Here is a 25,241-nt window from a genome sequence, read left to right on the forward strand (position 1 = left end):
TCGGCAGGTCGCAAGCGCTGTACAAAAACGGTGCAATAAAGGAACAGATGAAAGAGGTTTGTGTTGTGTTTGTACGTTTGTGCGTTCCTGCCAGGCAAAATATCTCAAGATTTTGCATGAGTAAATATAAAGACAATAATAATAAGAGTGTTTTTCCTATAACGCCCGTAGCATTTTTGTTTTTAAACGTCCCTAAGTACGGAGAGCCCGACGGGGCGGGGCGTGTGTGTCAGGACGACCTGCCGGCGGATCTTTTCTATTTCCTTTCGTAACAGGCGCTAAGATGTCACGGCCTGGCTTACGTAATCATGTAGATACTATCGGCTTAGCTACAGAGGGAGTGCAAATCGTTTATTTAATACGTGCGTGCTGGAGTAGCCAGTCCCAAGTGGCTCGGGACTAACATCTCCATTTTTCTTTTACAAATAAATAAATCAATTAATATGTGAATTGTTTTGAGAAGAGAAACTTGGCTAAGTTGACTGTGAATATTACCCTATCGGTCTCATACACACGTTTCCGGATGCGATTTTCTTTTTAAAAATTCGATACGAGCTTCAAAGAAAAAAAACAAAAGAAAAAACACAATTGAGATATTTTTGTACACATTATTGAGACATTCGGTCACACTCCTGCGGTCACCTCACTCGTCAGCCTATGTCACTTTTTTTCTGTTGAAGCAGTCTATTTTATTTTGTATTTATTTATTTTTTGTGAGCACCGAGTAAAGGAAGGGGTCGCAAACTTTTTTAACGCCATGCATTGCCCTTTTGAATTTTTCGGCGAAGTAAAGTGTAGGTGGTCCCGCACCCGTTCTCGCGCACCCAACTTTTTGCTCCGGCGTTGGGTTTGGGAGCCACGTGGTGGTTGTTCTATTCGGTTCCTGAAAAAAAAAAAAGTATTATGTGCGGTAAATACTTACGTTGGAGTTGGAGTTTTTGCGAAAATCGGCCGTGGTCGGAGCTATCGATTGAACCAGAACACTTTTATATGCAAATTTGCCCTTGTGTTTATTCTTCCACTCTACTAGATACTATTGCATAATGGCGGTTGGTCTCTCACATACTGGCCTCCGTGCAGCGTCTACATTCCCGTCATGGCATGCCCCCGGGATTCGAGGTAAGTGTACTAAATGGCGCCTGTCTAGTTTATGTGGCAAGGAAGAGCTGTTCATGAAGGTATTATGTGAAGGACACAGTCACGCTGAACAGTGGGGAGGGGGGATAAGGTATCAAAAAAGAAAAAGTACAAATACCACCCCCAGCAGCACAATGTACTGAAAGTCGAGTGCAATAGGGGTGGACGGTATGTGTCTTATCGATGTTCCTTAGTTTCACGGGTCTGTTCAAGGCCTTCCACCTACCCGTCCACCCCTATTGCACCCGACTTTCAGTACATTGTGCTGCTTGGGACGTTAGGCAAAGACTGCTTGCTCTTCCAAAACAAAAGAAAAAGAAATATGAATCACACACCGACAAACAACAATGAACAATGAATAATGATTTGATATACGATGTTCACGCGAAAAGCGTAACACGAAGCAGATAGATATCACTTTGCTCGTATCTATATGCCAGATAAAAAAAAAAGCCTAGGTAGAAGGACAGCGAACGCCGTACCGAGCATCCCCCCACACAGCTATAGATATAACTTCTCGTGGCGATACAAGCGCTTAGATCGCCTCCGACAATGTCGCGGCCGTATTTCTTTCTCCTCATTGCACTTGGGTTTCGGGGTCTTCTTGGAATACCTGAATATGCCCGTGCGACGTCAGGTGGAAGAGCTTCTGCACTTTCCTCTCCTGCCCATGTGAGTCATCTACGAAAAGCAATAGTATATGGAGTTTTTCGGTGTGAGCACAGTTCGAGTATTTGAGATACAGTTCTGAACGTGCTGTTCTGTTCAGGAAGACATGGAAGTACTGCTAACTTGATGCTGAGGTTTGCTATATGCAGCGTCCAGTAATCCCGTTGTTATCACAATTATTTCCGTTCTTTCTCTCTAGCCAAAAGAAAGCCCACGCAGTGTACTATATTTATACAACGCGAAGCTTAACATTTCATAAAAGCGAGAATGACAAATCGATAAACAAAGCTAAAATCCGGGGGGAGGGGGGGGGGGCTCATGATAGATTCTAAAATGTCTAAAAAAACCTTCAGTGCAAGACATTGAAAGGACACAAACACGAGGCAACAACACGCACTGTGGGGTGCGTAGTAGTGCAGTAAAACTATCGTTAAATTGACTACCGATACCCTTGATAGTTTTTCAAAACTATCGCTTGTTGATTATCGATAGTACTATCGATAGTTTTACGATAATTGACTATCGACAGCTCTGTTCTTTTGCTTTCCTTTGCTATCGATTCTTTTTTTCTTTGTTCTACTAAATATAGCCCCCCTTAAACGCGCACGTGTGTTGTAATATCCATCGCTGAATTTCGCTATGCATAGGTGCCGAAACAAGAACTACGCACTTTTTCAGAAATGAAGAAAAAGTACAACCTACCTTCGTCTTATCTCGGTCGGAGGAGGAGGAGGAGTGTCGTTGGGAGGAACCCGAGAGGTCTGCCTGCCTGATTAGGCGGCATGTTTCTCGGGAAGGGAAAGGTGGTGGAGAGGAGGAGAGGAAAGGGTGAAGTGGAGGACAGCTGCGTCCATGGGCCGACTTCAGGGGAACTGTGCTGGCATACGCCTATTACACATCTGAGGGAAACCCAGGAAAAACCCCAGACGGCACAGCCGGCTCGCGAATTCGAACCGCGGACCTCCCAGTCTCCAAGCGCACGCGTTACCGCTGCGCCACCGGAGCTTTTTTTTTTCCAACAGGTACTCACGTTTATTTACAAACACCGCCACCGGAGCTGGTATCTGGGTCGGAGAGCGGTCTATCTGGTCATCAGATTAGCTCCTACAGTGTAGGAGAAACTATGAATAGTAAGAGAGTCAGAGTGAGAGATAGTGATAAGAGAGGGATGGAAGGTACTATCGATAGTATACAGGGTGTATACTATCGATAGTACTATCACGGACCCTTGATCAAAGGACCGTGGTACTATCCATAGTTTTCTTGCTATAGATAGTACTCTCGATAGTCTATCGATAATCCATCGTTGGTAGACTTTGGATAGTGCTATCGATAGTTTTCTTATTATCGATATTGCGATTCTCATAAGACAGTCGATAGTATAGGTGGTACTAATTTTTGCATCACTAGTGCGTACGCGTACAATGCGTGTGGTTGTCTCGTGTTTGTGTCCTTTGCACTGTGGGTTTTAGATATTTTAGAGTGACAAATAGAGACTTCAATGATAGTTATTATATTATTGTGCACAACCTTCTCAGTTCTCGTTGGTAGGCGAAGCAATGGATAATGTTCTTTTCACACAACAGTGTGCATGTAGACGTTAAACATGATGAGTTAAAATTGTACTAGCGCAATGATCGGATGGAGTCCCTTGATTGGTGGTGGTGGTGATAGGGCTTGCCGTTGTCGGCCTCATGTATGTGGGCAACGTCACGACTCACGTCCTGGGGGAATGTGCGTCCTGGGCCGACTTCTAAGGGAACTGTGCCGACATACGTCTGAAAGCGTCTGAGGAAACCCCAGGAAAAACCCCAGACAGCACAGCCGGTACCGGGATTCGAACCCGGGTACCTCCCAGTCTCGACGTGACATGGCCAGCACGCTAACCACTGAGCCACGGGAGCTTTTTCTTTTTTCCACCAGGTAATAACGTTTATTTACAAACATTAAAATAAGCTATGACTGTACAGTGTTAATGAGTGATGTATGATGAATGAATGATGCACACCGTAGCATCCAAGTACACAGAATACAAAAAAATACATGGTACACAACACACAGGTTACACAGGTCACATACAGAGAGTAAAAATTTACATACACACAGGAGCTGGTCCCTTAATTGGTGGCAGCTTCAAGGTCAAAGATGAGCCCCAGTGGGAAATCTCCGCTTATTAGTAGCCTCGACGAAAGGTCCTTTGCACCGCTCATTCACACGTGCGTTTCAAAAAGCGGCGCCGACTCAGCGTTCGCGGGGCGGCCGAGTAGATTCGGTTAACCACATAGCCGAGCCGCCAGCGTGCCAATGCGTTTCGTTGCGTTTCGTTGCTGTTGCTTCGTCAAGATTGTACGGGCACTTCTGGTGCACTCCGTCCAAACTTACATTGTCCATCGTTTCTGCTTGCCTCCTCAGTCGTCGGAACCACAGACGTGACACCGTATAATGGAGATGCAGAAAAGGAGTTGCAGAATAACCGAGACACATGCTTACCTGTCGGCAACCAACACACATCGTCACACTCAAAATCACATTTATTTCTGTTGGTTCTTTGGTTCGCGTAAATTTCCAGCTTGTCGTTGACAGCTTAGACAACAAAACAACCTTTCGTGACAGTGAACGGACCTTTTTCACATACGCGTCGTATCCTAGCGGCTCTCCAACGAACCATGCTCGGCACGCATCAAAACAAAACCACGTGACGTGGGTAGCGCAAAGGACCGAAACAGGTCCGGAGTGGGGCCGACAAGCTCGCGCCATTCGTGCGGTCTCCCCACTGGTCCCCACTTCTGTCGTCCCCCATAGCGCGCCATCTAGTGAAGACGGAGGACAATCCTCTCCGGCGCCTCAAGGTCATACGCGTGCGCATGAGCCATTGTGAAAAAGGTCCATTCACCTGCACTGTCACAACTAACGCTGAGGTGGTTCCCTGAGTGGAAAATGGTTAAAAATTGGGCTGTTCGGTACAGCATACTTTAAAAGCGATAAAACCCCCGTGCCCGTGTGTTGTGTCGTCTGTTGACTTGTTCCCCGGCACGGGGGTTTTATCGCTTTTAAAGTCCCTTAGTGGGTTGATTGAATTTGTTAATTTCTGGCCGTTTGAGGCTCACGTGTCTTGTGTCATTTCTAATTGTGGTCTGCCTCGGCCAATTCTCGTTGTTTGGAACAAAAGATCCCAGTGCGGCATAGCTGTTGTGCTCCAAGGCGCGCCGGCGCCAAACGAGGCCCCCTTTTGTCCCTCCACGAGCGCTCGGATTGGCCGGACTAAAAACGTTCGCGTTTCTGTCCTGTCCTCCGAAGCTGCAACACGGAGCTCTCCGGTTCTCGAAAACAGAGCCCTATATACGGCTCTGCTCGAAACGCGGCTGGAAACATGGCGCGGCCCGCGTTTCGCTTCGCCGCGGCCGCGAAACGCGTTAAAAAAAAAAAAGAAGGAAAAAAAAACGCGTGTGTAAGCCAACTTTTACCGTGTATTCACACGAGCGACATACTCACGGAATATTCTAGTAGAAGAAAAAGCGAAAACACTGCTCACAGAGCCGAAGTTCCGACCCGTGTTATGTAAAGCATTCACACGGTGCGGAATATCGGGAATGGCGTACCGCGCATTTAGCAGACGACACTTAGCAGACGACACCGTCGGCGTGTTTTCCTGTCGTCTGCTACGGAATATCTTGAGGCTGAGTAGTAGGATATTCCCCACGGTTAGCAGTGTACGTGAAGACACGACGTTGAGCGCTCGCGCTCACGTGACAGCAGAAAGCTATGACGTTTTTCGCATCTTCCGCTTCCGGGGGAATGTCGCTCGTGTGAATACACGGTTACGGGAATATGAGAATGATGTGAATACTAAACGTGCGCACGGCGAAACACAGGGCAGACTAACACCACTGTCAGTCTTCAATGACCATGACACGTGACACGCTTGGCGCCGCTACACGCATGTTCAATTGTCATTGCAGTAGTCATTGAAGACTGCCCCTGTGACCGACGTATAAAGCGAGCAATTTCTTTAAAAATATGACCCGTATGCCATGTTTTTAGATGAATAAAAGTCGTTCTATAGAAGAAAAAATGGGGTAGCTTAAAGGTCATGTTGAAGAGTTTGAGGTCATCGGTTCGAATTCTACACTTGTCTGTGCGCTCTTTGGTTTGCTGTTTTCCGGCGGACCTTGCAAGCGGATATCGACACACTTGCCCCTGAAGTAATCGGCTCACAATGCATACTGGCCCCATTGTGTTCCGCTTCTTCCTGCAATCCACACTCCACCAGTCCCGTCTATGCTCCGTTTAAAGCCACAATAACGTCGCGATGATAATCACACACGTAACATGAAAAACGGTTAGGAGCAACTAATATTTATTCGAACAAGAACTTTCGTGCAAGAGACTGCACTTTCTTCAGGTTACAGTGTCGCACTTAGTTGTGTAACCTGAAGAAGTGCGCAGTCTCTTGCACGAAAGTTCTTGTTCGAATAAATATTAGTTGCTCCTAACCGTTTTTCATGTTACGTGTGTGATTCCCTCTTCGCGGGCTCCTTGACAGTGTTTTATTTTTTTCCCCTTTTCGACGTATCGCGATGATAACGTAGAATAATAAAAAAAAAATAATAATAACTTCCACGCGAACAAGAATGTCGGCTAATGTATGGTTGACGAGCTGCAATAAATAGGTTGGAGCACGAAATCATGCCAGTCTTGTTTCCGCAGACTCTGAAATTTAGCGACCTCTTCTTGCGCACTTGGAAGCTGCATGTCCGCGGTTCGTTTATGCCAGAGAGCAATCAGGTCGGAGTTCAGTTCATGCATATGCGACGCACAATAGAATCAGTAGACATAGTGCAGGAAGCATACCATGATACACGATGTTTCTGGAACCGCCTGAATGGTTACCTGTAGCCACGGGAACCAAGTGCAAATTATTTGTAAGGATCGCTTTTTTTTTCTCTCTCTCTATTCGAGAAAGTTTTCTGCTTTCTAATCCAGATATTCGTGCATCGTTGGTTCGATCTGTAGGCGCACCTCAACAAGAGCGACTTTTAGGAGAATGTAGAGGTTTCACGATAACGTTTTTCAAAAACATGATATGCCAAACGCCTGTTTCTTTGGGGGTGACCGACGTCACCTTACTGAAATCTGACTGACTGATAGCGATATGGAGTCCGAATCGGAGGGCGCCTTACGATTCTCTAAAACTCTCTTATATATGCTCTCAGGCAAAGGCACTTCTCATTTATGTCAACGACGTCCTTTCTCTCTTCATAGTCGTATCTGGACTCCTCCTGGCCGACAGAAACTCCTATGCTAGCGAGCTCTACTCACGCAAGATCCCACGTGCCATCCGAGCCATCAGAGTGGGGAACACAAAGCGCTATCACAGGAAACCCGAACGTCCTCGGAGGGACATCGCTAGGGGGCGCTGGTTCTTCTGCGGAACGGAGGGCGCCGCTCTCTCCACATGGGATTGGCGACACGTTGAACGGGATAATGGAGACAGTTAAGTCGCTATCAGAAGATATCCAACGCCTCTCAAAGGAAACCTTCGAACGACTGAGCAGGATCGAGTTGGCCCAAGAGACCCTTCGAGAGCTCGTTCATAAATCGGCGGCAACTACAGGACTGACATTAACGAAGGTTGAAGCGTCGATTACGGATAAAATTGTAAAAGTAAAAGAAGACATCGCTGCCCTCTCTTCTTCTGTGTACGTCGCCAATTCGCGTTCTCGCAGATTCTTTTTTCACGTCGAGAATATCACGCAACACGTAGAGAACGCGAAGTTAGCAGGAAGCCAAGTCATCTTTGGGGATAAGTTCACCATCGATGGATACACAGCGCAGCTTCTTCTGCATGTTGGACCTTCCAAGAAAGACGCATGGCTGCTTGTCTTCCTTCGCATTTGCCCTGGTACAGAGGACTCGCACCTGCAATGGCCATTTAGGACCAATTTTGTTCTTTCAGTTGTCCACCTTGACGATCCGGCAGAGAGCGTGTACAACACGATAGACTCCAAAACTGCTGACTGTCCAACCAGTTTCGATAAACCAGAAAAAGAGTGTAACACCGTTTGCGGCTTCCCTGAGGCCGAGTCATGGGCAGCAATTGAGCAGGGAGGTTATGTTCATAAAGGTGCTCTTACAGTTGGCGTAACATTTCTTTAGGAAACAATCAGCTAAACGTAGCAGTTAGTGAGAGTATAACTTAGATGTAGACCAGCTGGTCGACAAACTCCATAATGCGAAAAGCCGGAGTTTTGGAAACGAGAGGGGCAGGACAAACATACTACTCAAAACCAGTCATGCTGTACATCTATTTGTTGCCCAGGCTCAGGTTTTTCACAGCATGGGGGCGCTGGCGGAGGAAATTTCTATGACAAAAAATTCGCCTGCGGCGCATGTAAACATTTTTTTTAGAGGTGCCTTAAAGGGACTATTAAATTTCCCGAACCCCCATACTTTTTTTCGATGGAAACTGTTCTTCCCGCAGAGAAACTAATATGCCACAAATTTTTCCGGACGAAATCGCTCCACTCTGCGAGGAGCGCGCGCTGGAAATGTCTCTTCCGCGTTCCTCCTCTCCCGCGCATATTTCCCTGCCGATGGTGTAACTGTACGGACTGCACTTCGGTTCTCCGTTACGTCACCGGTGTTGCACAATGGCAAGTAATGCCGCGAGCTCGCGCTGTAGCTGCCGCCACTGCCGAAATCTGCCGATCACGCGAAAGCTGCTGTCATGGAGATTTCCACTCCCGATGAACGGATACGCGGGATCCTACGGCGCATGCTCCTGGCGGGATTCCTCGGCTCGGCAACACGTCACGATGACGTGTTGCTGAGCCGGCCGTGGTCGCGTCAAGTTGCCCGTTGTGTCTCCGCTCGGCAGCTCGCCACGGCGCGGCGCTAGCTGTCCTCCCTTCGCCGCTCCGTTTAAATTGACTCCTGAGAAATCCGCTCGCGCGACGAAAGTAAAATTTCGGTTCTAGACTCAGAAAAATGTCTTCTTTCGAACGAAACGAAGAAAAAAATCGTTTCATAGTCCCTTTAAGGCACCACATATAGACAGTTCATGCTGACGGCATAGTCTAACAGTTTGTTGCTTGTAATTGTAAACGATATACAAGCCGCAAATGTGACAGAGAACGCGTAATATTTTTAAAATTCGCTCACGACGACGTATGCTGGGAAATAACCCTCAATTCGTCAGGCAACAGTAGTCCGACAGCGTTTCCGACACGTGGTTTCCATGGACGAAGGAAAGAGAGGAGGAGCCCTACTGCTCTGAGAAGTGAAGCCGAGATTGGGGGCCGCTCCAGTGACGTCACCGCTCGCATTCCGGTTTCGGTTACATGCATCTCTATGGGAGCCCCCAACGCGTAGTTTCGGAATACTTGGAGAGGTGTGTTGGTAACGCGCCGAAGTGGCCCCAAAAGTGTCGTGTGCAAAGCGACCTCATTGGGCTATTCAGGTAACGTGACCCTGGCGCGGCTTCAAAAAAGAAGCTACAGCTCATCTCCTATCCTCACGTCACTTGCCCCACGCTTCTCTCTTCTGTCGAAGAGCCGTAGGGGCGCCTCCTTTTCTTCTTTCCTCCATGCGTGGTTTCCAACTGACTTGCTGCTCTTCATGGCTACGTAGCCAACACTTCTGCTGTATTGGACTCAGTGTTGTCTGAATGCAATGTAGTTTCGCCGGTGTACTTGACGAGCAATGCGTAGTTCGTAACCATTACGACACAGTGTTGCCCGCAATTTTCAAACATAATTATTCGTGAAACTATCAGCGAAATTGTGACAAAAATTGTGATGTAAGAGTACTGAGGGCACAAGCTATCGAATACATAAATATTCTATGATTGTACCCCTCTGCGGTAGCTTTAATGTTTCAAGTGCAACAATAAATGTTCTCATTAAAAATAAAGTTTACGTTACAGCGTGGGGTCTCTTGATTGTCTATAGGTGGGCTGCTATATGAGGTCGTCCACAGTTGATTGACCGTGTGAGAACAATGATGAATGCAATTTGACCATCCTCCTATGCCTCAAGCCAGGATAGCTATGTTTAGCTACCGTTATGTGGGTGATATTTTCGTGAAGTGCACTCGTCCCAAGTGAATGTTACTTTCGCTACATGCTTGCTACATTGCTTAAGGTGGCGGTTCGCCCTTGGTGCCTGTGTGGGATTTCCCACGCATTTTCAAAATCGCATAGCCCAGAAAAATACAGAAAAAAAATCGCACAGAATTGCATGTTCCCTTCAAAATTATAATACTAATAATTGGGGGTTTACGTCGCGAGACAACTGAGATTATGAGCGACGCCACAGCGGTCGGTCTGTGGATTGCTTTTGCCCACCTTAGGGTTCTCTAACGTGCGATGAATGCTCATCACTCGGCACCCTCCTTCAAAATTGTCCATAATTTTAAAAATAAGTGATGCCTTCAAGAAAAATTTTAATGTCATTAAGCCCCAGAAAAATATATCTAGTTTCAATATGTACGTCCAAGTAACTTGAATCTACTTTGAAGCGTTGAAGTCTTGCGCGATTTTTTGCGAGGTATGGTTAGCTGACTAAAATTCGAGCTTGTAGGTCTATGCGCGGTGGCGCACCCCTTTGCCGGTTGAAAAGCCTACTGCATATAAAAAAAAAAGTTGCAGTGACAGGTAGTGTGACATGCGATAACACCACCCCGCAAGTTTTTGCATTCGACAGGAAGCGAAAGGCCTATACGGTAAACGACAGAGAAGACACAGCAGACTCTCAACCTAAAGAAAGGCCGTCAGGAGGATTCCTCTGTGGTGTCGCAGGACTAACAAGCGTCGGTATTCGAGTCGTGGGCCCGTAGAGAAGATCGTGCTCCACTAGATGAGTCCTGACAGGCGGTGATGGAATGTCCTAGCGGGCAGATGGCCGTGACCTCATGCTAGGACGGCGCTCATAGAACTGACGAGACAGCGCAGGAGCGCGTGGCAGCAAGACTACATCGTCGTCGTCCATCGGCTGCCACATCACTCCCCCACATCACTCACCCTCAGAAGCGGAGTGTGTATTGTTATCAAGTAAGGAACCTGCTTATGAAGGCAGGCCCTTATACACGTAATGCCACACTTGCCTACATACTGGAAAACAACTCCACTCGAAGGTGCAAATGACATCCGTCTAAAAGCAAGAGCGACTATCCGTCGAACCGGATTCCAACCAGCGACCTAGGATGACGTATAGCTGAATTAACCATCTACAGTCCACCGCTCTACCGACGGAACTACTCTCGTGTTTAACCTACAACACGCGACAAATGAAAATAACCTCCCCACTCACGTGCCCCGCAAATAACATCCGTCTAAAAACAAAAGCGACTGTCCGTCGAGCCGGATTCGAACCAGCGACCTATGGATGACTCTGAGGTGAATTAACCATCTACAGTCCACCGCTCTACCAACTGAGCTACCGACGGAACTACTTCTCTATTTAACCTACAACACGCGACAAATGAAAATAACCTCCCCACTCACGTGCCCCGCAAATAACATCCCTCTAAAAACAAAAGTGACTATCCGTCGAGCCGGATTCGAACCAGCGACCTATGGATGACTTTGAGGTGAATTAACCATCTACAGTCCACCGCTCTACCAACTGAGCTACCGACGGAACTACTTCGCTATTTAACCTACAACACGCGACAAATGAAAATAACCTCCCCACTCACGTGCCCCGCAAATAACATCCCTCTAAAAACAAAAGTGGCTATCCGTCGAGCCGGATTCGAACCAGCGACCTATGGATGACTTTGAGGTGAATTAACCATCTACAGTCCACCGCTCTACCAACTGAGCTACCGACGGAACTACTTCGCTATTTAACCTACAACACGCGACAAATGAAAATAACCTCCCCACTCACGTGCCCCGCAAATAACATCCCTCTAAAAACAAAAGTGACTATCCGTCGAGCCGGATTCGAACCAGCGACCTATGGATGACTTTGAGGTGAATTAACCATCTACAGTCCACCGCTATACCAACTGAGCTACCGACGGAACTACTGCGCTATTTAACCTACAACACGCGACAAATGAAAATAACCTCCCCACTCACGTGCCCCGCAAATAACATCCGTCTAAAAACAAAAGCGACTATCCGTCGAGCCGGATTCCAACCAGCGACCTATGGATGACTTTGAGGTGAATTAACTACTTATCTACAGTCCACCGCTCTACCAATTGAGCTACCGACGGAACTACTTCGCAATTTAACCTACAACACGCGACAAATGAAAATAACCTCCCCACTCACGTGCCCCGCAAATAACATCCGTCTAAAAACCAAAGCGACTATCCGTCGAGCCGGATTCGAACCAGCGACCTATGGATGACTTTGAGGTGAATTAACCAGCTACAGTCCACCGCTCTACCAACTGAGCTACCGACGGAACTACTTCGCTATTTAACCTACAACACGCGACAAATGAAAATAACCTCCCCACTCACGTGCCCCGCAAATAACATCCGTCTAAAAACCAAAGCGACTATCCGTCGAGCCGGATTCGAACCAGCGACCTATGGATGACTTTGAGGTGAATTAACTACTTATCTACAGTCCACCGCTCTACCAACTGAGCTACCGACGGAACTACTTCGCTATTTAACCTACAACACGCGACAAATGAAAATAACCTCCCCACTCACGTGCCCCGCAAATAACATCCGTCTAAAAACCAAAGCGACTATCCGTCGAGCCGGATTCGAACCAGCGACCTATGGATGACTTTGAGGTGAATTAACCAGCTACAGTCCACCGCTCTACCAACTGAGCTACCGACGGAACTACTTCGCTATTTAACCTACAACACGCGACAAATGAAAATAACCTCCCCACTCACGTGCCCCGCAAATAACATCCGTCTAAAAACCAAAGCGACTATCCGTCGAGCCGGATTCGAACCAGCGACCTATGGATGACTTTGAGGTGAATTAACTACTTATCTACAGTCCACCGCTCTACCAATTGAGCTACCGACGGAACTACTTCGCAATTTAACCTACAACACGCGACAAATGAAAATAACCTCCCCACTCACGTGCCCCGCAAATAACATCCGTCTAAAAACCAAAGCGACTATCCGTCGAGCCGGATTCGAACCAGCGACCTATGGATGACTTTGAGGTGAATTAACCAGCTACAGTCCACCGCTCTACCAACTGAGCTACCGACGGAACTACTTCGCTATTTAACCTACAACACGCGACAAATGAAAATAACCTCCCCACTCACGTGCCCCGCAAATAACATCCGTCTAAAAACCAAAGCGACTATCCGTCGAGCCGGATTCGAACCAGCGACCTATGGATGACTTTGAGGTGAATTAACTACTTATCTACAGTCCACCGCTCTACCAATTGAGCTACCGACGGAACTACTTCGCAATTTAACCTACAACACGCGACAAATGAAAATAACCTCCCCACTCACGTGCCCCGCAAATAACATCCGTCTAAAAACCAAAGCGACTATCCGTCGAGCCGGATTCGAACCAGCGACCTATGGATGACTTTGAGGTGAATTAACCACCTACAGTCCACCGCTCTACCAACTGAGCTACCGACGGAACTACTTCGCTATTTAACCTACAACACGCGACAAATGAAAATAACCTCCCCACTCACGTGCCCCGCAAATAACATCCGTCTAAAAACCAAAGCGACTATCCGTCGAGCCGGATTCGAACCAGCGACCTATGGATGACTTTGAGGTGAATTAACTACTTATCTACAGTCCACCGCTCTACCAATTGAGCTACCGACGGAACTACTTCGCTATTTAACCTACAACACGCGACAAATGAAAATAACCTCCCCACTCACGTGCCCCGCAAATAACATCCGTCTAAAAACCAAAGCGACTATCCGTCGAGCCGGATTCGAACCAGCGACCTATGGATGACTTTGAGGTGAATTAACCAGCTACAGTCCACCGCTCTACCAACTGAGCTACCGACGGAACTACTTCGCTATTTAACCTACAACACGCGACAAATGAAAATAACCTCCCCACTCACGTGCCCCGCAAATAACATCCGTCTAAAAACCAAAGCGACTATCCGTCGAGCCGGATTCGAACCAGCGACCTATGGATGACTTTGAGGTGAATTAACCAGCTACAGTCCACCGCTCTACCAACTGAGCTACCGACGGAACTACTTCGCTATTTAACCTACAACACGCGACAAATGAAAATAACCTCCCCACTCACGTGCCCCGCAAATAACATCCGTCTAAAAACCAAAGCGACTATCCGTCGAGCCGGATTCGAACCAGCGACCTATGGATGACTTTGAGGTGAATTAACCAGCTACAGTCCACCGCTCTACCAACTGAGCTACCGACGGAACTACTTCGCTATTTAACCTACAACACGCGACAAATGAAAATAACCTCCCCACTCACGTGCCCCGCAAATATCATCCGTCTAAAAACCAAAGCGACTATCCGTCGAGCCGGATTCGAACCAGCGACCTATGGATGACTTTGAGGTGAATTAACCAGCTACAGTCCACCGCTCTACCAACTGAGCTACCGACGGAACTACTTCGCTATTTAACCTACAACACGCGACAAATGAAAATAACCTCCCCACTCACGTGCCCCGCAAATAACATCCGTCTAAAAACCAAAGCGACTATCCGTCGAGCCGGATTCGAACCAGCGACCTATGGATGACTTTGAGGTGAATTAACCAGCTACAGTCCACCGCTCTACCAACTGAGCTACCGACGGAACTACTTCGCTATTTAACCTACAACACGCGACAAATGAAAATAACCTCCCCACTCACGTGCCCCGCAAATAACATCCGTCTAAAAACCAAAGCGACTATCCGTCGAGCCGGATTCGAACCAGCGACCTATGGATGACTTTGAGGTGAATTAACCAGCTACAGTCCACCGCTCTACCAACTGAGCTACCGACGGAACTACTTCGCTATTTAACCTACAACACGCGACAAATGAAAATAACGTCCCCACTCACGTGCCCCGCAAATAACATCCGTCTAAAAACCAAAGCGACTATCCGTCGAGCCGGATTCGAACCAGCGACCTATGGATGACTTTGAGGTGAATTAACCAGCTACAGTCCACCGCTCTACCAACTGAGCTACCGACGGAACTACTTCGCTATTTAACCTACAACACGCGACAAATGAAAATAACCTCCCCACTCACGTGCCCCGCAAATAACATCCGTCTAAAAACAAAAGCGACTATCCGTCGAGCCGGATTCGAACCAGCGACCTATGGATGACTTTGAGGTGAATTAACCATCTACAGTCCACCGCTCTACCAACTGAGCTACCGACGGAACCACTTCCCTATTTAACCTACAACACGCGACAAATGAAAATAACCTCCCCACTCACGTGCCCCGCAAATAACATCCGTCTAAAAACAAAAGCGACTATCCGTCGAGCTGGATTCGAACCAGCGACCTATGGATGACTTTGAGGTGAATTAACCATCTACAGTCCACCGCTCTACCAACTGAGCTACCGACGGAACCACTTCCCTATTTAACCTACAACACGCGACAAATGAAAATAACCTCCCCACTCACGTGCCCCGCAAATAACATCCGTCTAAAAACCAAAGCGACTATCCGTCGAGCCGGATTCGAACCAGCGACCTATGGATGACTTTGAGGTGAATTAACCAGCTACAGTCCACCGCTCTACCAACTGAGCTACTGACGGAACCACTTCCCTATTTAACCTACAACACGCGACAAATGAAAATAACCTCCCCACTCACGTGCCCCGCAAATAACATCCGTCTAAAAACCAAAGCGACTATCCGTCGAGCCGGATTCGAACCAGCGACCTATGGATGACTTTGAGGTGAATTAACCAGCTACAGTCCACCGCTCTACCAACTGAGCTACCGACGGAACTACTTCGCTATTTAACCTACAACACGCGACAAATGAAAGTAACCTCCCCACTCACGTGCCCCGCAAATAACATCCGTCTAAAAACCAAAGCGACTATCCGTCGAGCCGGATTCGAACCAGCGACCTATGGATGACTTTGAGGTGAATTAACCAGCTACAGTCCACCGCTCTACCAACTGAGCTACCGACGGAACTACTTCGCTATTTAACCTACAACACGCGACAAATGAAAGTAACCTCCCCACTCACGTGCCCCGCAAATAACATCCGTCTAAAAACAAAAGCGACTATCCGTCGAGCCGGATTCGAACCAGCGACCTATGGATGACTTTGAGGTGAATTAACCAGCTACAGTCCACCGCTCTACCAACTGAGCTACCGACGGAACTACTTCGCTATTTAACCTACAACACGCGACAAATGAAAATAACCTCCCCACTCACGTGCCCCGCAAATAACATCCGTCTAAAAACCAAAGCGACTATCCGTCGAGCCGGATTCGAACCAGCGACCTATGGATGACTTTGAGGTGAATTAACCAGCTACAGTCCACCGCTCTACCAACTGAGCTACCGACGGAACTACTTCGCTATTTAACCTACAACACGCGACAAATGAAAGTAACCTCCCCACTCACGTGCCCCGCAAATAACATCCGTCTAAAAACCAAAGCGACTATCCGTCGAGCCGGATTCGAACCAGCGACCTATGGATGACTTTGAGGTGAATTAACCAGCTACAGTCCACCGCTCTACCAACTGAGCTACCGACGGAACTACTTCGCTATTTAACCTACAACACGCGACAAATGAAAATAACCTCCCCACTCACGTGCCCCGCAAATAACATCCGTCTAAAAACCAAAGCGACTATCCGTCGAGCCGGATTCGAACCAGCGACCTATGGATGACTTTGAGGTGAATTAACCAGCTACAGTCCACCGCTCTACCAACTGAGCTACCGACGGAACCACTTCCCTATTTAACCTACAACACGCGACAAATGAAAATAACCTCCCCACTCACGTGCCCCGCAAATAACATCCGTCTAAAAACCAAAGCGACTATCCGTCGAGCCGGATTCGAACCAGCGACCTATGGATGACTTTGAGGTGAATTAACCAGCTACAGTCCACCGCTCTACCAACTGAGCTACCGACGGAACTACTTCGCTATTTAACCTACAACACGCGACAAATGAAAGTAACCTCCCCACTCACGTGCCCCGCAAATAACATCCGTCTAAAAACCAAAGCGACTATCCGTCGAGCCGGATTCGAACCAGCGACCTATGGATGACTTTGAGGTGAATTAACCAGCTACAGTCCACCGCTCTACCAACTGAGCTACCGACGGAACCACTTCCCTATTTAACCTACAACACGCGACAAATGAAAATAACCTCCCCACTCACGTGCCCCGCAAATAACATCCGTCTAAAAACCAAAGCGACTATCCGTCGAGCCGGATTCGAACCAGCGACCTATGGATGACTTTGAGGTGAATTAACCAGCTACAGTCCACCGCTCTACCAACTGAGCTACCGACGGAACTACTTCGCTATTTAACCTACAACACGCGACAAATGAAAATAACCTCCCCACTCACGTGCCCCGCAAATAACATCCGTCTAAAAACCAAAGCGACTATCCGTCGAGCCGGATTCGAACCAGCGACCTATGGATGACTTTGAGGTGAATTAACTACTTATCTACAGTCCACCGCTCTACCAATTGAGCTACCGACGGAACTACTTCGCAATTTAACCTACAACACGCGACAAATGAAAATAACCTCCCCACTCACGTGCCCCGCAAATAACATCCGTCTAAAAACCAAAGCGACTATCCGTCGAGCCGGATTCGAACCAGCGACCTATGGATGACTTTGAGGTGAATTAACCAGCTACAGTCCACCGCTCTACCAACTGAGCTACCGACGGAACTACTTCGCTATTTAACCTACAACACGCGACAAATGAAAATAACCTCCCCACTCACGTGCCCCGCAAATAACATCCGTCTAAAAACCAAAGCGACTATCCGTCGAGCCGGATTCGAACCAGCGACCTATGGATGACTTTGAGGTGAATTAACTACTTATCTACAGTCCACCGCTCTACCAATTGAGCTACCGACGGAACTACTTCGCAATTTAACCTACAACACGCGACAAATGAAAATAACCTCCCCACTCACGTGCCCCGCAAATAACATCCGTCTAAAAACCAAAGCGACTATCCGTCGAGCCGGATTCGAACCAGCGACCTATGGATGACTTTGAGGTGAATTAACCAGCTACAGTCCACCGCTCTACCAACTGAGCTACCGACGGAACTACTTCGCTATTTAACCTACAACACGCGACAAATGAAAATAACCTCCCCACTCACGCGCCCCGCAAATAACATCCGTCTAAAAACCAAAGCGACTATCCGTCGAGCCGGATTCGAACCAGCGACCTATGGATGACTTTGAGGTGAATTAACCATCTACAGTCCACCGCTCTACCAACTGAGCTACCGACGGAACCACTTCCCTATTTAACCTACAACACGCGACAAATGAAAATAACCTCCCCACTCACGTGCCCCGCAAATAACATCCGTCTAAAAACCAAAGCGACTATCCGTCGAGCCGGATTCGAACCAGCGACCTATGGATGACTTTGAGGTGAATTAACCAGCTACAGTCCACCGCTCTACCAACTGAGCTACCGACGGAACTACTTCGCTATTTAACCTACAACACGCGACAAATGAAAATAACCTCCCCACTCACGTGCCCCGCAAATAACATCCGTCTAAAAACCAAAGCGACTATCCGTCGAGCCGGATTCGAACCAGCGACCTATGGATGACTTTGAGGTGAATTAACCAGCTACAGTCCACCGCTCTACCAACTGAGCTACCGACGGAACTACTTCGCTATTTAACCTACAACACGCGACAAATGAAAGTAACCTCCCCACTCACGTGCCCCGCAAATAACATCCGTCTAAAAACCAAAGCGACTATCCGTCGAGCCGGATTCGAACCAGCGACCTATGGATGACTTTGAGGTGAATTAACCAGCTACAGTCCACCGCTCTACCAACTGAGCTACCGACGGAACTACTTCGCTATTTAACCTACAACACGCGACAAATGAAAGTAACCTCCCCACTCACGTGCCCCGCAAATAACATCCGTCTAAAAACAAAAGCGACTATCCGTCGAGCCGGATTCGAACCAGCGACCTATGGATGACTTTGAGGTGAATTAACCATCTACAGTCCACCGCTCTACCAACTGAGCTACCGACGGAACCACTTCCCTAATAAACCTACAACAGGCGACAAATGAAAATAACCTCCCCACTCACGTGCCCGCAAATAACATCCGTCTAAAAACAAAAGCGACTATCCGTCGAGCCGGATTCGAACCAGCGACCTATGGATGACTTTGAGGTGAATTAACCATCTACAGTCCACCGCTCTACCAACTGAGCTAGCGACGGAACCACTTCCCTATTTAACCTACAACACGCGACAAATGAAAATAACCTCCCCACTCACGTGCCCCGCAAATAACATCCGTCTAAAAACAAAAGCGACTATCCGTCGAGCCGGATTCGAACCAGCGACCTATGGATGACTTTGAGGTGAATTAACCATCTACAGTCCACCGCTCTACCAACTGAGCTACCGACGGAACTACTTCCCTAATAAACCTACAACAGGCGACAAATGAAAATAACCTCCCCACTCACGTGCCCCGCAAATAACATCCGTCTAAAAACAAAAGCGACTATCCGTCGAGCCGGATTCGAACCAGCGACCTATGGATGACTTTGAGGTGAATTAACCATCTACAGTCCACCGCTCTACCAACTGAGCTACCGACGGAACTACTTCACTAATAAACCTACAACAGGCGACAAATGAAAATAACCTCCCCACTCACGTGCCCCGCAAATAACATCCGTCTAAAAACAAAAGCGACTATCCGTCGAGCCGGATTCGAACCAGCGACCTATGGATGACTTTGAGGTGAATTAACCATCTACAGTCCACCGCTCTACCAACTGAGCTACCGACGGATTTTTTTTTTTTTTTCCTGATTTTGCAGATTTATTTATGATTATGGCATATTTACAGTGATATCACATGAGCTTCACGCGCGTAACATTTCACCAAAAGCCTCCCGACTTGGGAGTAATTTTGCTACATATACACGTAACCACTCCGGTATCAATTGCCTGTACCGTGCTATTGTGTACATTTGATCAATTTCTTCTTTTAAAAAGCACATCGGTGGTTTAAGTGGCTCTTCGTTTCGGTCCAATACCCTGACCTTCCATATGCAAAACATTGAGATTACACATAAGATGTCATCCCTGATTTCTTCGGTCTGGTCAAAAGGCAAAAACCTCATAGTGTATGGATCTAATCTTACATATCTTCCCAGTTTCGTACTGAGTTCATCCCAAAAGAAGAGTGCCTCAGTACAATCAAGAAACAGGTGCTCAACTGTCTCTTGGGTGTTGCAGAATCTGCAGTTCGTCGTCCAGGGCACGAAAAATCCTTTTTTATCCAACCATGATTTCACAGGGAGTGTCAGCGTATGCACTTTAAAGAAAAAACTTTTGATTTGAGGTCTTACAGGCATGGCTCGGATTCGGCACAATATGTCCTGTCCTTCCAAGTTCGGTGGTACAATTCTATATATAGGAACAGGGAAGAGAATGTCTATCAAGTCATGGTACAGCTTTCTTTTACCTACACTAAAAACATATTCGCGTGTAAATCTTACAAGCAAAAACTGCATACATTCTACAACCTCTGCATAAAACTTACTCACAGCATACACACGCTTGACTGTCGCAACAGTTATGCTAGCCAAGTTTTCACTTCCCACTGACTGTAGTACTGTCTTTAACAAGGGGTGGTTGCACTTTCTGAAGAAAAACAGTCGCATCACCAGTTTGGCCGCGAACAAATGCCTTAGCCCTAGACCGCCTCGCTTAAAGGTACTATAAAGCAGTCGAGGTGCAACCTGATGTTTTGTGTGCCCTGAATTGTGTACGTCCTCAGGAGTTAAATGCCGCAAAATTTTCTCACATAGACGTTATAGCTCACGAAAAAATGCGAATTTAAATCTACTGACAACACTGTGGCGAAGCAGACCGACGAAACGTCAACTCCGCCAAGTACGGCGGCGAAAATGTCTCATGCGCACGACTGTGCGCCAAACAGAGCGACGTACGATAGCAGCGCCACGGTGCTGAAACAAGGCCCAGGTATAGATGTTTAGCTACGGAGTGCAAGATTCGGCTTTTGTGTATTTTCTTTCACACGAATTACATTTTCTCAAAAGGTAGTATTTGCAAATCCCAACAGGAAAGCCATTTGTTTATCGGTCTCCTTGTTTACAGGGTTGCTTGACAAATTGAGGACTTCTTCCCACCAGGCGTCGCCCCGATATTCTTGACTGCGTTTTTATTTACCAATTAAAAATACTTAGAGTAAACTCCTGCGCATATTACTTGTTGTGCTGAACCTTTGAGTCTAGCACTCTCACGTCATGCTGATTGCATAGGTTCCACCTCGACTGCTTTATAGTACCTTTAACACTGTGGAATAGGTTATCTCGACGCATACTTTCAAACGTTGAAAACCACACATATGTTGCGAACAAACGATGAAACTTCTGAATATTCCTACGGGGAAGTTGCATCACCTGGAGTAAATACAGGAGTTTTGAGACAAAGAATATGTTGCACACGGAGGCCCTCTGGAAAATTGAGAGTCTTCTTTGTTTCCAGCTGTGGACTGTTTTTCCTATCTGCTTCAGTTGTTCATCCCACATCGGGCTGGTGTTCCGAGTCTTGTCCAAGGGAACTCCAAGGTAAACTGTCGGCGCTGTCTGCCATCTAATTCCTTCAAAATGATCTGGCGTGGACCCCCACTGGCCCGCCCAGATCCCTACAGACTTAGCCTTGTTTAGTTTGGCCCCTGATAATTCACAAAACTCCTCCACACACTTCAACACACACTTCACACAGTTTTTGTCCTTTGCAAAAAATGCTATATCGTCCGCGTATGCTAAAACTTTCACCTCCGTCCCAAACACCTCGAATCCTGTGATGCTCTTCCTCTGAATGACGCTCTGACATAAGTATTCCACATATACATTAAATAGAAGTGGTGACAATGGGCACCCCTGCCTAACGGATGACTTTAACGGTATTGCACTCGTACACTGATTGTTGAATAACACCACGGTCTGGACATTCTTGTAACATAGCTGTACTCTTTGAAGAAACGTTTGTCCAATTCCATTCATGGTCATTACCCCGTATAGGAATTCGTGGTCCACTCTATCGAAGGCTTTGGCCAGGTCTGCTAGTAGCACTGCTGAGCTACCGACGGAACTACTTCCCTAATAAACCTACAACAGGCGACAAATGAAAATAACCTCCCCACTCACGTGCCCCGCAAATAACATCCGTCTAAAAACAAAAGCGACTATCCGTCGAGCCGGATTCGAACCAGCGACCTATGGATGACTTTGAGGTGAATTAACCATCTACAGTCCACCGCTCTACCAACTGAGCTACCGACGGAACTACTTCCCTACTAAACCTACAACACGCGACAAATGAAAATAACCTCCCCACTCACGTGCCCCGCAAATAACATCCGTCTCAAAACAAAAGCGACACTCCGTCGAGCCGGATTTCAACCAGCGACCTATGGATGACTTTGAGGTGAATTAACCATCTACAGTCCACCGCTCTACCAACTGTTTTTTTTTTTTCTTTTCCACCTTTTATTAACAAAACACACAAGTGCACACAACTACAGGTACGTCACACGGTCGCAACGCCGTGGGCCATTACAAAACGTCTAAAGAGGAAACTGAAGACCTTTTGAATTTGTACATACGATTTTACAAGTACGTAAGGGCATCAGACAATGTTTCTAACCAATCTGGCAGCTCTAAACATCGCATAAGGCACACCTTAAGTTGAGATATTTCTATCTTAAAGTATTTCATAGGAGGCATTAACGGTTCTTCGTTCCTGTCAGCCATACGAAGTTTCCACAGACAGTACAAGGCTATAAGCATGACAATATCGTACCTGACTGTTTCCCTCGGGTGTAATGGGAGAAACCGTATGGTGTGTGGGTTAAGCCGAAGTCGAGTTTTGAAAACTTTATACTGGAGATCGTCCCAGAAGAACTGGGCTTCTGTGCAGTCTAAGAAAAGGTGATCATGCGTTTCAGGAACTTTGCAGAACCTGCAGTCTGCCGACCAGGGCACGTATATGCCCTTCTGCGCAAGCCATGCCTTGACAGGTAGTGTTGACGTATGAAGTTTGTAAAAGCTCTACCAACTGAGCTACCGACGGATTTTTTCCCCACGTTTTATTAACAAAACACACAAGTACAGGTACGTCACACGGTTGCAACGCAACAGAGCGACGCAGCAAACGCAACAAATTGAAACCTGAATACCTTTTGAATTTGTACATAACAATTTTACAAGTACGTAAGGGCATCAGACAATGTTTCTAACCAATCTGAGTCTCATGACCAGTTGTTTTACAAAGAGGTGCTGTAGGCCGAGGCCTCCATCACGAAGTTTTCGAAAAAGATAGTCGCGACGCATCCTCTCAAATGTAGAGCACCAGTTTGTGGTGGCAAAAATCCTGTGACAGGCGTGCACTACTTTGCGCGGGCATTGCAAGACTTGCAAAAGGTAAACCAGTTTAGCAGCTAGAAACACGTTGCATACTGTCGCTCGCTGAAAAATTGAAAGGTCTTTCTTCCTCCAGATGAAAGCGTGTTTCCTTATGTTGTCGAGCCTCTGGGACCACATTCTACTCGGGTTCCTGGTTTCTTGCAACGGGACACCAAGATAACGAGGGTTTTGTTCCTGCCACGGAATTCCGCAAAAAGCTCCAGGTGTTGTCGCCCAGTGGCCGCACCAAACGCCTAAGGACTTGTCTTTGTTTGCACGCGCTCCAGACGCTTGGCCAAACAAATCAACTTGTTCCAAGACATTCACTACGCTAGGTTTGTCCTTGACAAGGAATGCAAGATCATCAGCATATGCGGCCACCTTGATCACAGTACCGGCCAGTTCGAACCCGTGGATATCATTCAGACGGATGACTCTCCGACACAGCGGCTCCAGGTACAAGTCAAAGAGCAGTGGTGACAGGGGGCAGCCCTGTCGAACCGAGGATCGCAGCATTATCGGTGCGGCGAGTGTTGTTAATGATGAGGCTCGTGGCAACTTGCTCGTAACAAAGCTTGATGCGGCCGACAAAGCGAGCTCCCACGTTGACGTATTCCAGCAACGCAAACAAATATGTGTGACATACGCGGTCAAAAGCCTTAGAAAGGTCCAGCTGCAACATGGCCACATGGTCCCCCTCGTACCGACACCAATCCAGAATGGTACGCACCACATGGATATTCGTCAGTATAGTCCTACCCCTTATTCCGCACGTTTGGTGATCACCTATCAATTGAGGTAACACAAGTTGTAGTCGAGCAGCCATAACTTTGGCGTATATTTTATAATCGACATTGCATTGCACTACTCTCTTCTTTACCCTACAACACGCGACAAATGAAAACAACTTCTCTACTCACGTGCCGCGCAAACGATTTCCCTCTAAAAACAAAAGCGACACACGACCTACGGCTATACTAGAAACCTGGACATCACCATCGCTCCCAGCACCGGGGTAGTAGTTCTCGCAACCGCAGCCGCGCTATGGGATTTGGCGCTAGCTAGCAATATTTGTTACCACGTGATTTGCGAAACTGGAGCGAAACTGGCGATGGGGTGCGTTGCCAACGATGAAGAAGTACGAAAGAGGGTAGAGCGAGCTTAGCAACAGCGCGGTCCTCAGAGAGCGTATCAAAAGACCGTGGCAACAGCCTAGTAGTCCTGTGTAGCAGACGAACGACGGTGGCAATGATGATAATAGTGCGCATGTCATTTCCTCTCCCTAATAATTATATGTGGCGCATGCAGCCGCCACTAGCCTAACTAACCCATGACCCGGCTCTCCCATGGGCGGTCTAGTATTGAGTAGGTCGAGTGGACCTCACACCCAAGAAACGTCATCATGACGTTTGTAGACAGATTGAAACCGAAACAAATCGCAAGGGGAGGGATGGGTTCCATGAATGGGCACTTGTTGTTTTTGAAAGAAAAGTAGGACCGAAGGTCGCGTCCCTTTCAGGGACCATCGTAATATCCTCAAACCGTGGCTTGCGGGTGCAACCTTGTTCACCCCTATTTTCGTGCGCGGTTCAACTCTACCGAACAAATCTCTACCCGAGAAACGTCATCATGACGTTGGTAGACACACCGAAACCAAAACAGATCGGAAGGCGAGAGCTGGGTTCCTGGAATGGGCAATTGTACGCTGCCTCCTATTGAAAGAAAAGTAGGACCGAAGGTCGCGTCCTTTTCAGAGACCATCGTAATCCCCTCAAGACCGT

The 25,241-nt window shown here is 47.4% G+C and overlaps 1 protein-coding gene and 46 non-coding genes across 47 annotated transcripts; 1 reads left to right on the forward strand and 46 right to left on the reverse strand.

The window, feature by feature from the left end:
* The first annotated feature begins 1,618 nt into the window (after positions 1 to 1,618).
* LOC135369342 (uncharacterized) lies at positions 1,619 to 9,730 on the forward strand. Its single transcript, XM_064602935.1, has 2 exons — positions 1,619 to 1,809; positions 7,069 to 9,730. The coding sequence occupies exons 1-2, from the start codon at positions 1,690 to 1,692 to the stop codon at positions 7,960 to 7,962; spliced, it is 1,014 nt and encodes a 337-aa protein (XP_064459005.1). The 5' UTR covers positions 1,619 to 1,689; the 3' UTR covers positions 7,963 to 9,730.
* Positions 9,731 to 11,155: 1,425 nt separating this feature from the next.
* On the reverse strand, positions 11,156 to 11,250 carry Trnay-gua (transfer RNA tyrosine (anticodon GUA)). Its single transcript has 2 exons — positions 11,214 to 11,250; positions 11,156 to 11,191 (listed from the first exon to the last, which is right to left on the reverse strand). It is a non-coding gene; the product is annotated as a tRNA-Tyr (tRNA).
* A 99-nt stretch (positions 11,251 to 11,349) lies between these two features.
* Trnay-gua (transfer RNA tyrosine (anticodon GUA)) lies at positions 11,350 to 11,444 on the reverse strand. The gene is made up of 2 exons: positions 11,408 to 11,444; positions 11,350 to 11,385 (listed from the first exon to the last, which is right to left on the reverse strand). It is a non-coding gene; the product is annotated as a tRNA-Tyr (tRNA).
* A 99-nt stretch (positions 11,445 to 11,543) lies between these two features.
* Positions 11,544 to 11,638, reverse strand: Trnay-gua (transfer RNA tyrosine (anticodon GUA)). Its single transcript has 2 exons — positions 11,602 to 11,638; positions 11,544 to 11,579 (listed from the first exon to the last, which is right to left on the reverse strand). It is a non-coding gene; the product is annotated as a tRNA-Tyr (tRNA).
* A 99-nt stretch (positions 11,639 to 11,737) lies between these two features.
* Trnay-gua (transfer RNA tyrosine (anticodon GUA)) lies at positions 11,738 to 11,832 on the reverse strand. The gene is made up of 2 exons: positions 11,796 to 11,832; positions 11,738 to 11,773 (listed from the first exon to the last, which is right to left on the reverse strand). It is a non-coding gene; the product is annotated as a tRNA-Tyr (tRNA).
* A 99-nt stretch (positions 11,833 to 11,931) lies between these two features.
* On the reverse strand, positions 11,932 to 12,030 carry Trnay-gua (transfer RNA tyrosine (anticodon GUA)). The gene is made up of 2 exons: positions 11,994 to 12,030; positions 11,932 to 11,967 (listed from the first exon to the last, which is right to left on the reverse strand). It is a non-coding gene; the product is annotated as a tRNA-Tyr (tRNA).
* A 99-nt stretch (positions 12,031 to 12,129) lies between these two features.
* On the reverse strand, positions 12,130 to 12,224 carry Trnay-gua (transfer RNA tyrosine (anticodon GUA)). Its single transcript has 2 exons — positions 12,188 to 12,224; positions 12,130 to 12,165 (listed from the first exon to the last, which is right to left on the reverse strand). It is a non-coding gene; the product is annotated as a tRNA-Tyr (tRNA).
* A 99-nt stretch (positions 12,225 to 12,323) lies between these two features.
* Trnay-gua (transfer RNA tyrosine (anticodon GUA)) lies at positions 12,324 to 12,422 on the reverse strand. Its single transcript has 2 exons — positions 12,386 to 12,422; positions 12,324 to 12,359 (listed from the first exon to the last, which is right to left on the reverse strand). It is a non-coding gene; the product is annotated as a tRNA-Tyr (tRNA).
* A 99-nt stretch (positions 12,423 to 12,521) lies between these two features.
* Trnay-gua (transfer RNA tyrosine (anticodon GUA)) lies at positions 12,522 to 12,616 on the reverse strand. Its single transcript has 2 exons — positions 12,580 to 12,616; positions 12,522 to 12,557 (listed from the first exon to the last, which is right to left on the reverse strand). It is a non-coding gene; the product is annotated as a tRNA-Tyr (tRNA).
* Positions 12,617 to 12,715: 99 nt separating this feature from the next.
* Trnay-gua (transfer RNA tyrosine (anticodon GUA)) lies at positions 12,716 to 12,814 on the reverse strand. The gene is made up of 2 exons: positions 12,778 to 12,814; positions 12,716 to 12,751 (listed from the first exon to the last, which is right to left on the reverse strand). It is a non-coding gene; the product is annotated as a tRNA-Tyr (tRNA).
* Positions 12,815 to 12,913: 99 nt separating this feature from the next.
* Trnay-gua (transfer RNA tyrosine (anticodon GUA)) lies at positions 12,914 to 13,008 on the reverse strand. The gene is made up of 2 exons: positions 12,972 to 13,008; positions 12,914 to 12,949 (listed from the first exon to the last, which is right to left on the reverse strand). It is a non-coding gene; the product is annotated as a tRNA-Tyr (tRNA).
* A 99-nt stretch (positions 13,009 to 13,107) lies between these two features.
* Trnay-gua (transfer RNA tyrosine (anticodon GUA)) lies at positions 13,108 to 13,206 on the reverse strand. Its single transcript has 2 exons — positions 13,170 to 13,206; positions 13,108 to 13,143 (listed from the first exon to the last, which is right to left on the reverse strand). It is a non-coding gene; the product is annotated as a tRNA-Tyr (tRNA).
* Positions 13,207 to 13,305: 99 nt separating this feature from the next.
* Trnay-gua (transfer RNA tyrosine (anticodon GUA)) lies at positions 13,306 to 13,400 on the reverse strand. The gene is made up of 2 exons: positions 13,364 to 13,400; positions 13,306 to 13,341 (listed from the first exon to the last, which is right to left on the reverse strand). It is a non-coding gene; the product is annotated as a tRNA-Tyr (tRNA).
* A 99-nt stretch (positions 13,401 to 13,499) lies between these two features.
* On the reverse strand, positions 13,500 to 13,598 carry Trnay-gua (transfer RNA tyrosine (anticodon GUA)). Its single transcript has 2 exons — positions 13,562 to 13,598; positions 13,500 to 13,535 (listed from the first exon to the last, which is right to left on the reverse strand). It is a non-coding gene; the product is annotated as a tRNA-Tyr (tRNA).
* Positions 13,599 to 13,697: 99 nt separating this feature from the next.
* Trnay-gua (transfer RNA tyrosine (anticodon GUA)) lies at positions 13,698 to 13,792 on the reverse strand. The gene is made up of 2 exons: positions 13,756 to 13,792; positions 13,698 to 13,733 (listed from the first exon to the last, which is right to left on the reverse strand). It is a non-coding gene; the product is annotated as a tRNA-Tyr (tRNA).
* A 99-nt stretch (positions 13,793 to 13,891) lies between these two features.
* Positions 13,892 to 13,986, reverse strand: Trnay-gua (transfer RNA tyrosine (anticodon GUA)). The gene is made up of 2 exons: positions 13,950 to 13,986; positions 13,892 to 13,927 (listed from the first exon to the last, which is right to left on the reverse strand). It is a non-coding gene; the product is annotated as a tRNA-Tyr (tRNA).
* A 99-nt stretch (positions 13,987 to 14,085) lies between these two features.
* Trnay-gua (transfer RNA tyrosine (anticodon GUA)) lies at positions 14,086 to 14,180 on the reverse strand. Its single transcript has 2 exons — positions 14,144 to 14,180; positions 14,086 to 14,121 (listed from the first exon to the last, which is right to left on the reverse strand). It is a non-coding gene; the product is annotated as a tRNA-Tyr (tRNA).
* A 99-nt stretch (positions 14,181 to 14,279) lies between these two features.
* Trnay-gua (transfer RNA tyrosine (anticodon GUA)) lies at positions 14,280 to 14,374 on the reverse strand. The gene is made up of 2 exons: positions 14,338 to 14,374; positions 14,280 to 14,315 (listed from the first exon to the last, which is right to left on the reverse strand). It is a non-coding gene; the product is annotated as a tRNA-Tyr (tRNA).
* A 99-nt stretch (positions 14,375 to 14,473) lies between these two features.
* Trnay-gua (transfer RNA tyrosine (anticodon GUA)) lies at positions 14,474 to 14,568 on the reverse strand. Its single transcript has 2 exons — positions 14,532 to 14,568; positions 14,474 to 14,509 (listed from the first exon to the last, which is right to left on the reverse strand). It is a non-coding gene; the product is annotated as a tRNA-Tyr (tRNA).
* A 99-nt stretch (positions 14,569 to 14,667) lies between these two features.
* Trnay-gua (transfer RNA tyrosine (anticodon GUA)) lies at positions 14,668 to 14,762 on the reverse strand. Its single transcript has 2 exons — positions 14,726 to 14,762; positions 14,668 to 14,703 (listed from the first exon to the last, which is right to left on the reverse strand). It is a non-coding gene; the product is annotated as a tRNA-Tyr (tRNA).
* Positions 14,763 to 14,861: 99 nt separating this feature from the next.
* On the reverse strand, positions 14,862 to 14,956 carry Trnay-gua (transfer RNA tyrosine (anticodon GUA)). Its single transcript has 2 exons — positions 14,920 to 14,956; positions 14,862 to 14,897 (listed from the first exon to the last, which is right to left on the reverse strand). It is a non-coding gene; the product is annotated as a tRNA-Tyr (tRNA).
* A 99-nt stretch (positions 14,957 to 15,055) lies between these two features.
* On the reverse strand, positions 15,056 to 15,150 carry Trnay-gua (transfer RNA tyrosine (anticodon GUA)). The gene is made up of 2 exons: positions 15,114 to 15,150; positions 15,056 to 15,091 (listed from the first exon to the last, which is right to left on the reverse strand). It is a non-coding gene; the product is annotated as a tRNA-Tyr (tRNA).
* Positions 15,151 to 15,249: 99 nt separating this feature from the next.
* On the reverse strand, positions 15,250 to 15,344 carry Trnay-gua (transfer RNA tyrosine (anticodon GUA)). The gene is made up of 2 exons: positions 15,308 to 15,344; positions 15,250 to 15,285 (listed from the first exon to the last, which is right to left on the reverse strand). It is a non-coding gene; the product is annotated as a tRNA-Tyr (tRNA).
* A 99-nt stretch (positions 15,345 to 15,443) lies between these two features.
* Positions 15,444 to 15,538, reverse strand: Trnay-gua (transfer RNA tyrosine (anticodon GUA)). The gene is made up of 2 exons: positions 15,502 to 15,538; positions 15,444 to 15,479 (listed from the first exon to the last, which is right to left on the reverse strand). It is a non-coding gene; the product is annotated as a tRNA-Tyr (tRNA).
* Positions 15,539 to 15,637: 99 nt separating this feature from the next.
* Trnay-gua (transfer RNA tyrosine (anticodon GUA)) lies at positions 15,638 to 15,732 on the reverse strand. Its single transcript has 2 exons — positions 15,696 to 15,732; positions 15,638 to 15,673 (listed from the first exon to the last, which is right to left on the reverse strand). It is a non-coding gene; the product is annotated as a tRNA-Tyr (tRNA).
* Positions 15,733 to 15,831: 99 nt separating this feature from the next.
* Trnay-gua (transfer RNA tyrosine (anticodon GUA)) lies at positions 15,832 to 15,926 on the reverse strand. The gene is made up of 2 exons: positions 15,890 to 15,926; positions 15,832 to 15,867 (listed from the first exon to the last, which is right to left on the reverse strand). It is a non-coding gene; the product is annotated as a tRNA-Tyr (tRNA).
* A 99-nt stretch (positions 15,927 to 16,025) lies between these two features.
* Trnay-gua (transfer RNA tyrosine (anticodon GUA)) lies at positions 16,026 to 16,120 on the reverse strand. Its single transcript has 2 exons — positions 16,084 to 16,120; positions 16,026 to 16,061 (listed from the first exon to the last, which is right to left on the reverse strand). It is a non-coding gene; the product is annotated as a tRNA-Tyr (tRNA).
* A 99-nt stretch (positions 16,121 to 16,219) lies between these two features.
* Trnay-gua (transfer RNA tyrosine (anticodon GUA)) lies at positions 16,220 to 16,314 on the reverse strand. Its single transcript has 2 exons — positions 16,278 to 16,314; positions 16,220 to 16,255 (listed from the first exon to the last, which is right to left on the reverse strand). It is a non-coding gene; the product is annotated as a tRNA-Tyr (tRNA).
* Positions 16,315 to 16,413: 99 nt separating this feature from the next.
* Trnay-gua (transfer RNA tyrosine (anticodon GUA)) lies at positions 16,414 to 16,508 on the reverse strand. The gene is made up of 2 exons: positions 16,472 to 16,508; positions 16,414 to 16,449 (listed from the first exon to the last, which is right to left on the reverse strand). It is a non-coding gene; the product is annotated as a tRNA-Tyr (tRNA).
* A 99-nt stretch (positions 16,509 to 16,607) lies between these two features.
* Trnay-gua (transfer RNA tyrosine (anticodon GUA)) lies at positions 16,608 to 16,702 on the reverse strand. The gene is made up of 2 exons: positions 16,666 to 16,702; positions 16,608 to 16,643 (listed from the first exon to the last, which is right to left on the reverse strand). It is a non-coding gene; the product is annotated as a tRNA-Tyr (tRNA).
* A 99-nt stretch (positions 16,703 to 16,801) lies between these two features.
* Trnay-gua (transfer RNA tyrosine (anticodon GUA)) lies at positions 16,802 to 16,896 on the reverse strand. Its single transcript has 2 exons — positions 16,860 to 16,896; positions 16,802 to 16,837 (listed from the first exon to the last, which is right to left on the reverse strand). It is a non-coding gene; the product is annotated as a tRNA-Tyr (tRNA).
* A 99-nt stretch (positions 16,897 to 16,995) lies between these two features.
* On the reverse strand, positions 16,996 to 17,090 carry Trnay-gua (transfer RNA tyrosine (anticodon GUA)). Its single transcript has 2 exons — positions 17,054 to 17,090; positions 16,996 to 17,031 (listed from the first exon to the last, which is right to left on the reverse strand). It is a non-coding gene; the product is annotated as a tRNA-Tyr (tRNA).
* A 99-nt stretch (positions 17,091 to 17,189) lies between these two features.
* Trnay-gua (transfer RNA tyrosine (anticodon GUA)) lies at positions 17,190 to 17,284 on the reverse strand. Its single transcript has 2 exons — positions 17,248 to 17,284; positions 17,190 to 17,225 (listed from the first exon to the last, which is right to left on the reverse strand). It is a non-coding gene; the product is annotated as a tRNA-Tyr (tRNA).
* Positions 17,285 to 17,383: 99 nt separating this feature from the next.
* On the reverse strand, positions 17,384 to 17,482 carry Trnay-gua (transfer RNA tyrosine (anticodon GUA)). The gene is made up of 2 exons: positions 17,446 to 17,482; positions 17,384 to 17,419 (listed from the first exon to the last, which is right to left on the reverse strand). It is a non-coding gene; the product is annotated as a tRNA-Tyr (tRNA).
* A 99-nt stretch (positions 17,483 to 17,581) lies between these two features.
* Trnay-gua (transfer RNA tyrosine (anticodon GUA)) lies at positions 17,582 to 17,676 on the reverse strand. Its single transcript has 2 exons — positions 17,640 to 17,676; positions 17,582 to 17,617 (listed from the first exon to the last, which is right to left on the reverse strand). It is a non-coding gene; the product is annotated as a tRNA-Tyr (tRNA).
* Positions 17,677 to 17,775: 99 nt separating this feature from the next.
* On the reverse strand, positions 17,776 to 17,874 carry Trnay-gua (transfer RNA tyrosine (anticodon GUA)). Its single transcript has 2 exons — positions 17,838 to 17,874; positions 17,776 to 17,811 (listed from the first exon to the last, which is right to left on the reverse strand). It is a non-coding gene; the product is annotated as a tRNA-Tyr (tRNA).
* Positions 17,875 to 17,973: 99 nt separating this feature from the next.
* On the reverse strand, positions 17,974 to 18,068 carry Trnay-gua (transfer RNA tyrosine (anticodon GUA)). Its single transcript has 2 exons — positions 18,032 to 18,068; positions 17,974 to 18,009 (listed from the first exon to the last, which is right to left on the reverse strand). It is a non-coding gene; the product is annotated as a tRNA-Tyr (tRNA).
* A 99-nt stretch (positions 18,069 to 18,167) lies between these two features.
* Trnay-gua (transfer RNA tyrosine (anticodon GUA)) lies at positions 18,168 to 18,262 on the reverse strand. The gene is made up of 2 exons: positions 18,226 to 18,262; positions 18,168 to 18,203 (listed from the first exon to the last, which is right to left on the reverse strand). It is a non-coding gene; the product is annotated as a tRNA-Tyr (tRNA).
* A 99-nt stretch (positions 18,263 to 18,361) lies between these two features.
* On the reverse strand, positions 18,362 to 18,456 carry Trnay-gua (transfer RNA tyrosine (anticodon GUA)). The gene is made up of 2 exons: positions 18,420 to 18,456; positions 18,362 to 18,397 (listed from the first exon to the last, which is right to left on the reverse strand). It is a non-coding gene; the product is annotated as a tRNA-Tyr (tRNA).
* A 99-nt stretch (positions 18,457 to 18,555) lies between these two features.
* On the reverse strand, positions 18,556 to 18,650 carry Trnay-gua (transfer RNA tyrosine (anticodon GUA)). The gene is made up of 2 exons: positions 18,614 to 18,650; positions 18,556 to 18,591 (listed from the first exon to the last, which is right to left on the reverse strand). It is a non-coding gene; the product is annotated as a tRNA-Tyr (tRNA).
* Positions 18,651 to 18,749: 99 nt separating this feature from the next.
* Positions 18,750 to 18,844, reverse strand: Trnay-gua (transfer RNA tyrosine (anticodon GUA)). Its single transcript has 2 exons — positions 18,808 to 18,844; positions 18,750 to 18,785 (listed from the first exon to the last, which is right to left on the reverse strand). It is a non-coding gene; the product is annotated as a tRNA-Tyr (tRNA).
* Positions 18,845 to 18,943: 99 nt separating this feature from the next.
* Positions 18,944 to 19,038, reverse strand: Trnay-gua (transfer RNA tyrosine (anticodon GUA)). The gene is made up of 2 exons: positions 19,002 to 19,038; positions 18,944 to 18,979 (listed from the first exon to the last, which is right to left on the reverse strand). It is a non-coding gene; the product is annotated as a tRNA-Tyr (tRNA).
* Positions 19,039 to 19,136: 98 nt separating this feature from the next.
* Positions 19,137 to 19,231, reverse strand: Trnay-gua (transfer RNA tyrosine (anticodon GUA)). The gene is made up of 2 exons: positions 19,195 to 19,231; positions 19,137 to 19,172 (listed from the first exon to the last, which is right to left on the reverse strand). It is a non-coding gene; the product is annotated as a tRNA-Tyr (tRNA).
* Positions 19,232 to 19,330: 99 nt separating this feature from the next.
* Trnay-gua (transfer RNA tyrosine (anticodon GUA)) lies at positions 19,331 to 19,425 on the reverse strand. Its single transcript has 2 exons — positions 19,389 to 19,425; positions 19,331 to 19,366 (listed from the first exon to the last, which is right to left on the reverse strand). It is a non-coding gene; the product is annotated as a tRNA-Tyr (tRNA).
* Positions 19,426 to 19,524: 99 nt separating this feature from the next.
* Positions 19,525 to 19,619, reverse strand: Trnay-gua (transfer RNA tyrosine (anticodon GUA)). Its single transcript has 2 exons — positions 19,583 to 19,619; positions 19,525 to 19,560 (listed from the first exon to the last, which is right to left on the reverse strand). It is a non-coding gene; the product is annotated as a tRNA-Tyr (tRNA).
* Positions 19,620 to 19,718: 99 nt separating this feature from the next.
* On the reverse strand, positions 19,719 to 19,813 carry Trnay-gua (transfer RNA tyrosine (anticodon GUA)). The gene is made up of 2 exons: positions 19,777 to 19,813; positions 19,719 to 19,754 (listed from the first exon to the last, which is right to left on the reverse strand). It is a non-coding gene; the product is annotated as a tRNA-Tyr (tRNA).
* Positions 19,814 to 22,244: 2,431 nt separating this feature from the next.
* On the reverse strand, positions 22,245 to 22,339 carry Trnay-gua (transfer RNA tyrosine (anticodon GUA)). Its single transcript has 2 exons — positions 22,303 to 22,339; positions 22,245 to 22,280 (listed from the first exon to the last, which is right to left on the reverse strand). It is a non-coding gene; the product is annotated as a tRNA-Tyr (tRNA).
* Positions 22,340 to 25,241: the final 2,902 nt, after the last annotated feature.

This window comes from Ornithodoros turicata, chromosome 9 (assembly GCF_037126465.1).
Source record: "Ornithodoros turicata isolate Travis chromosome 9, ASM3712646v1, whole genome shotgun sequence".
In the NCBI taxonomy this organism is placed as follows: Eukaryota; Metazoa; Arthropoda; class Arachnida; order Ixodida; family Argasidae; genus Ornithodoros; species Ornithodoros turicata.

Coding starts and splice junctions, on each gene's coding strand:
- LOC135369342 (XM_064602935.1), top strand. CDS start 1,690: ATGTCGCGGCCGTATTTCTTTCTCCTCATTGCACTTGGGTTTCGGGGT. Junction 1,810..7,068: donor CACTTTCCTCTCCTGCCCAT/GTGAGTCATCTA, acceptor CTCTCTTCATAG/TCGTATCTGGACTCCTCCTG.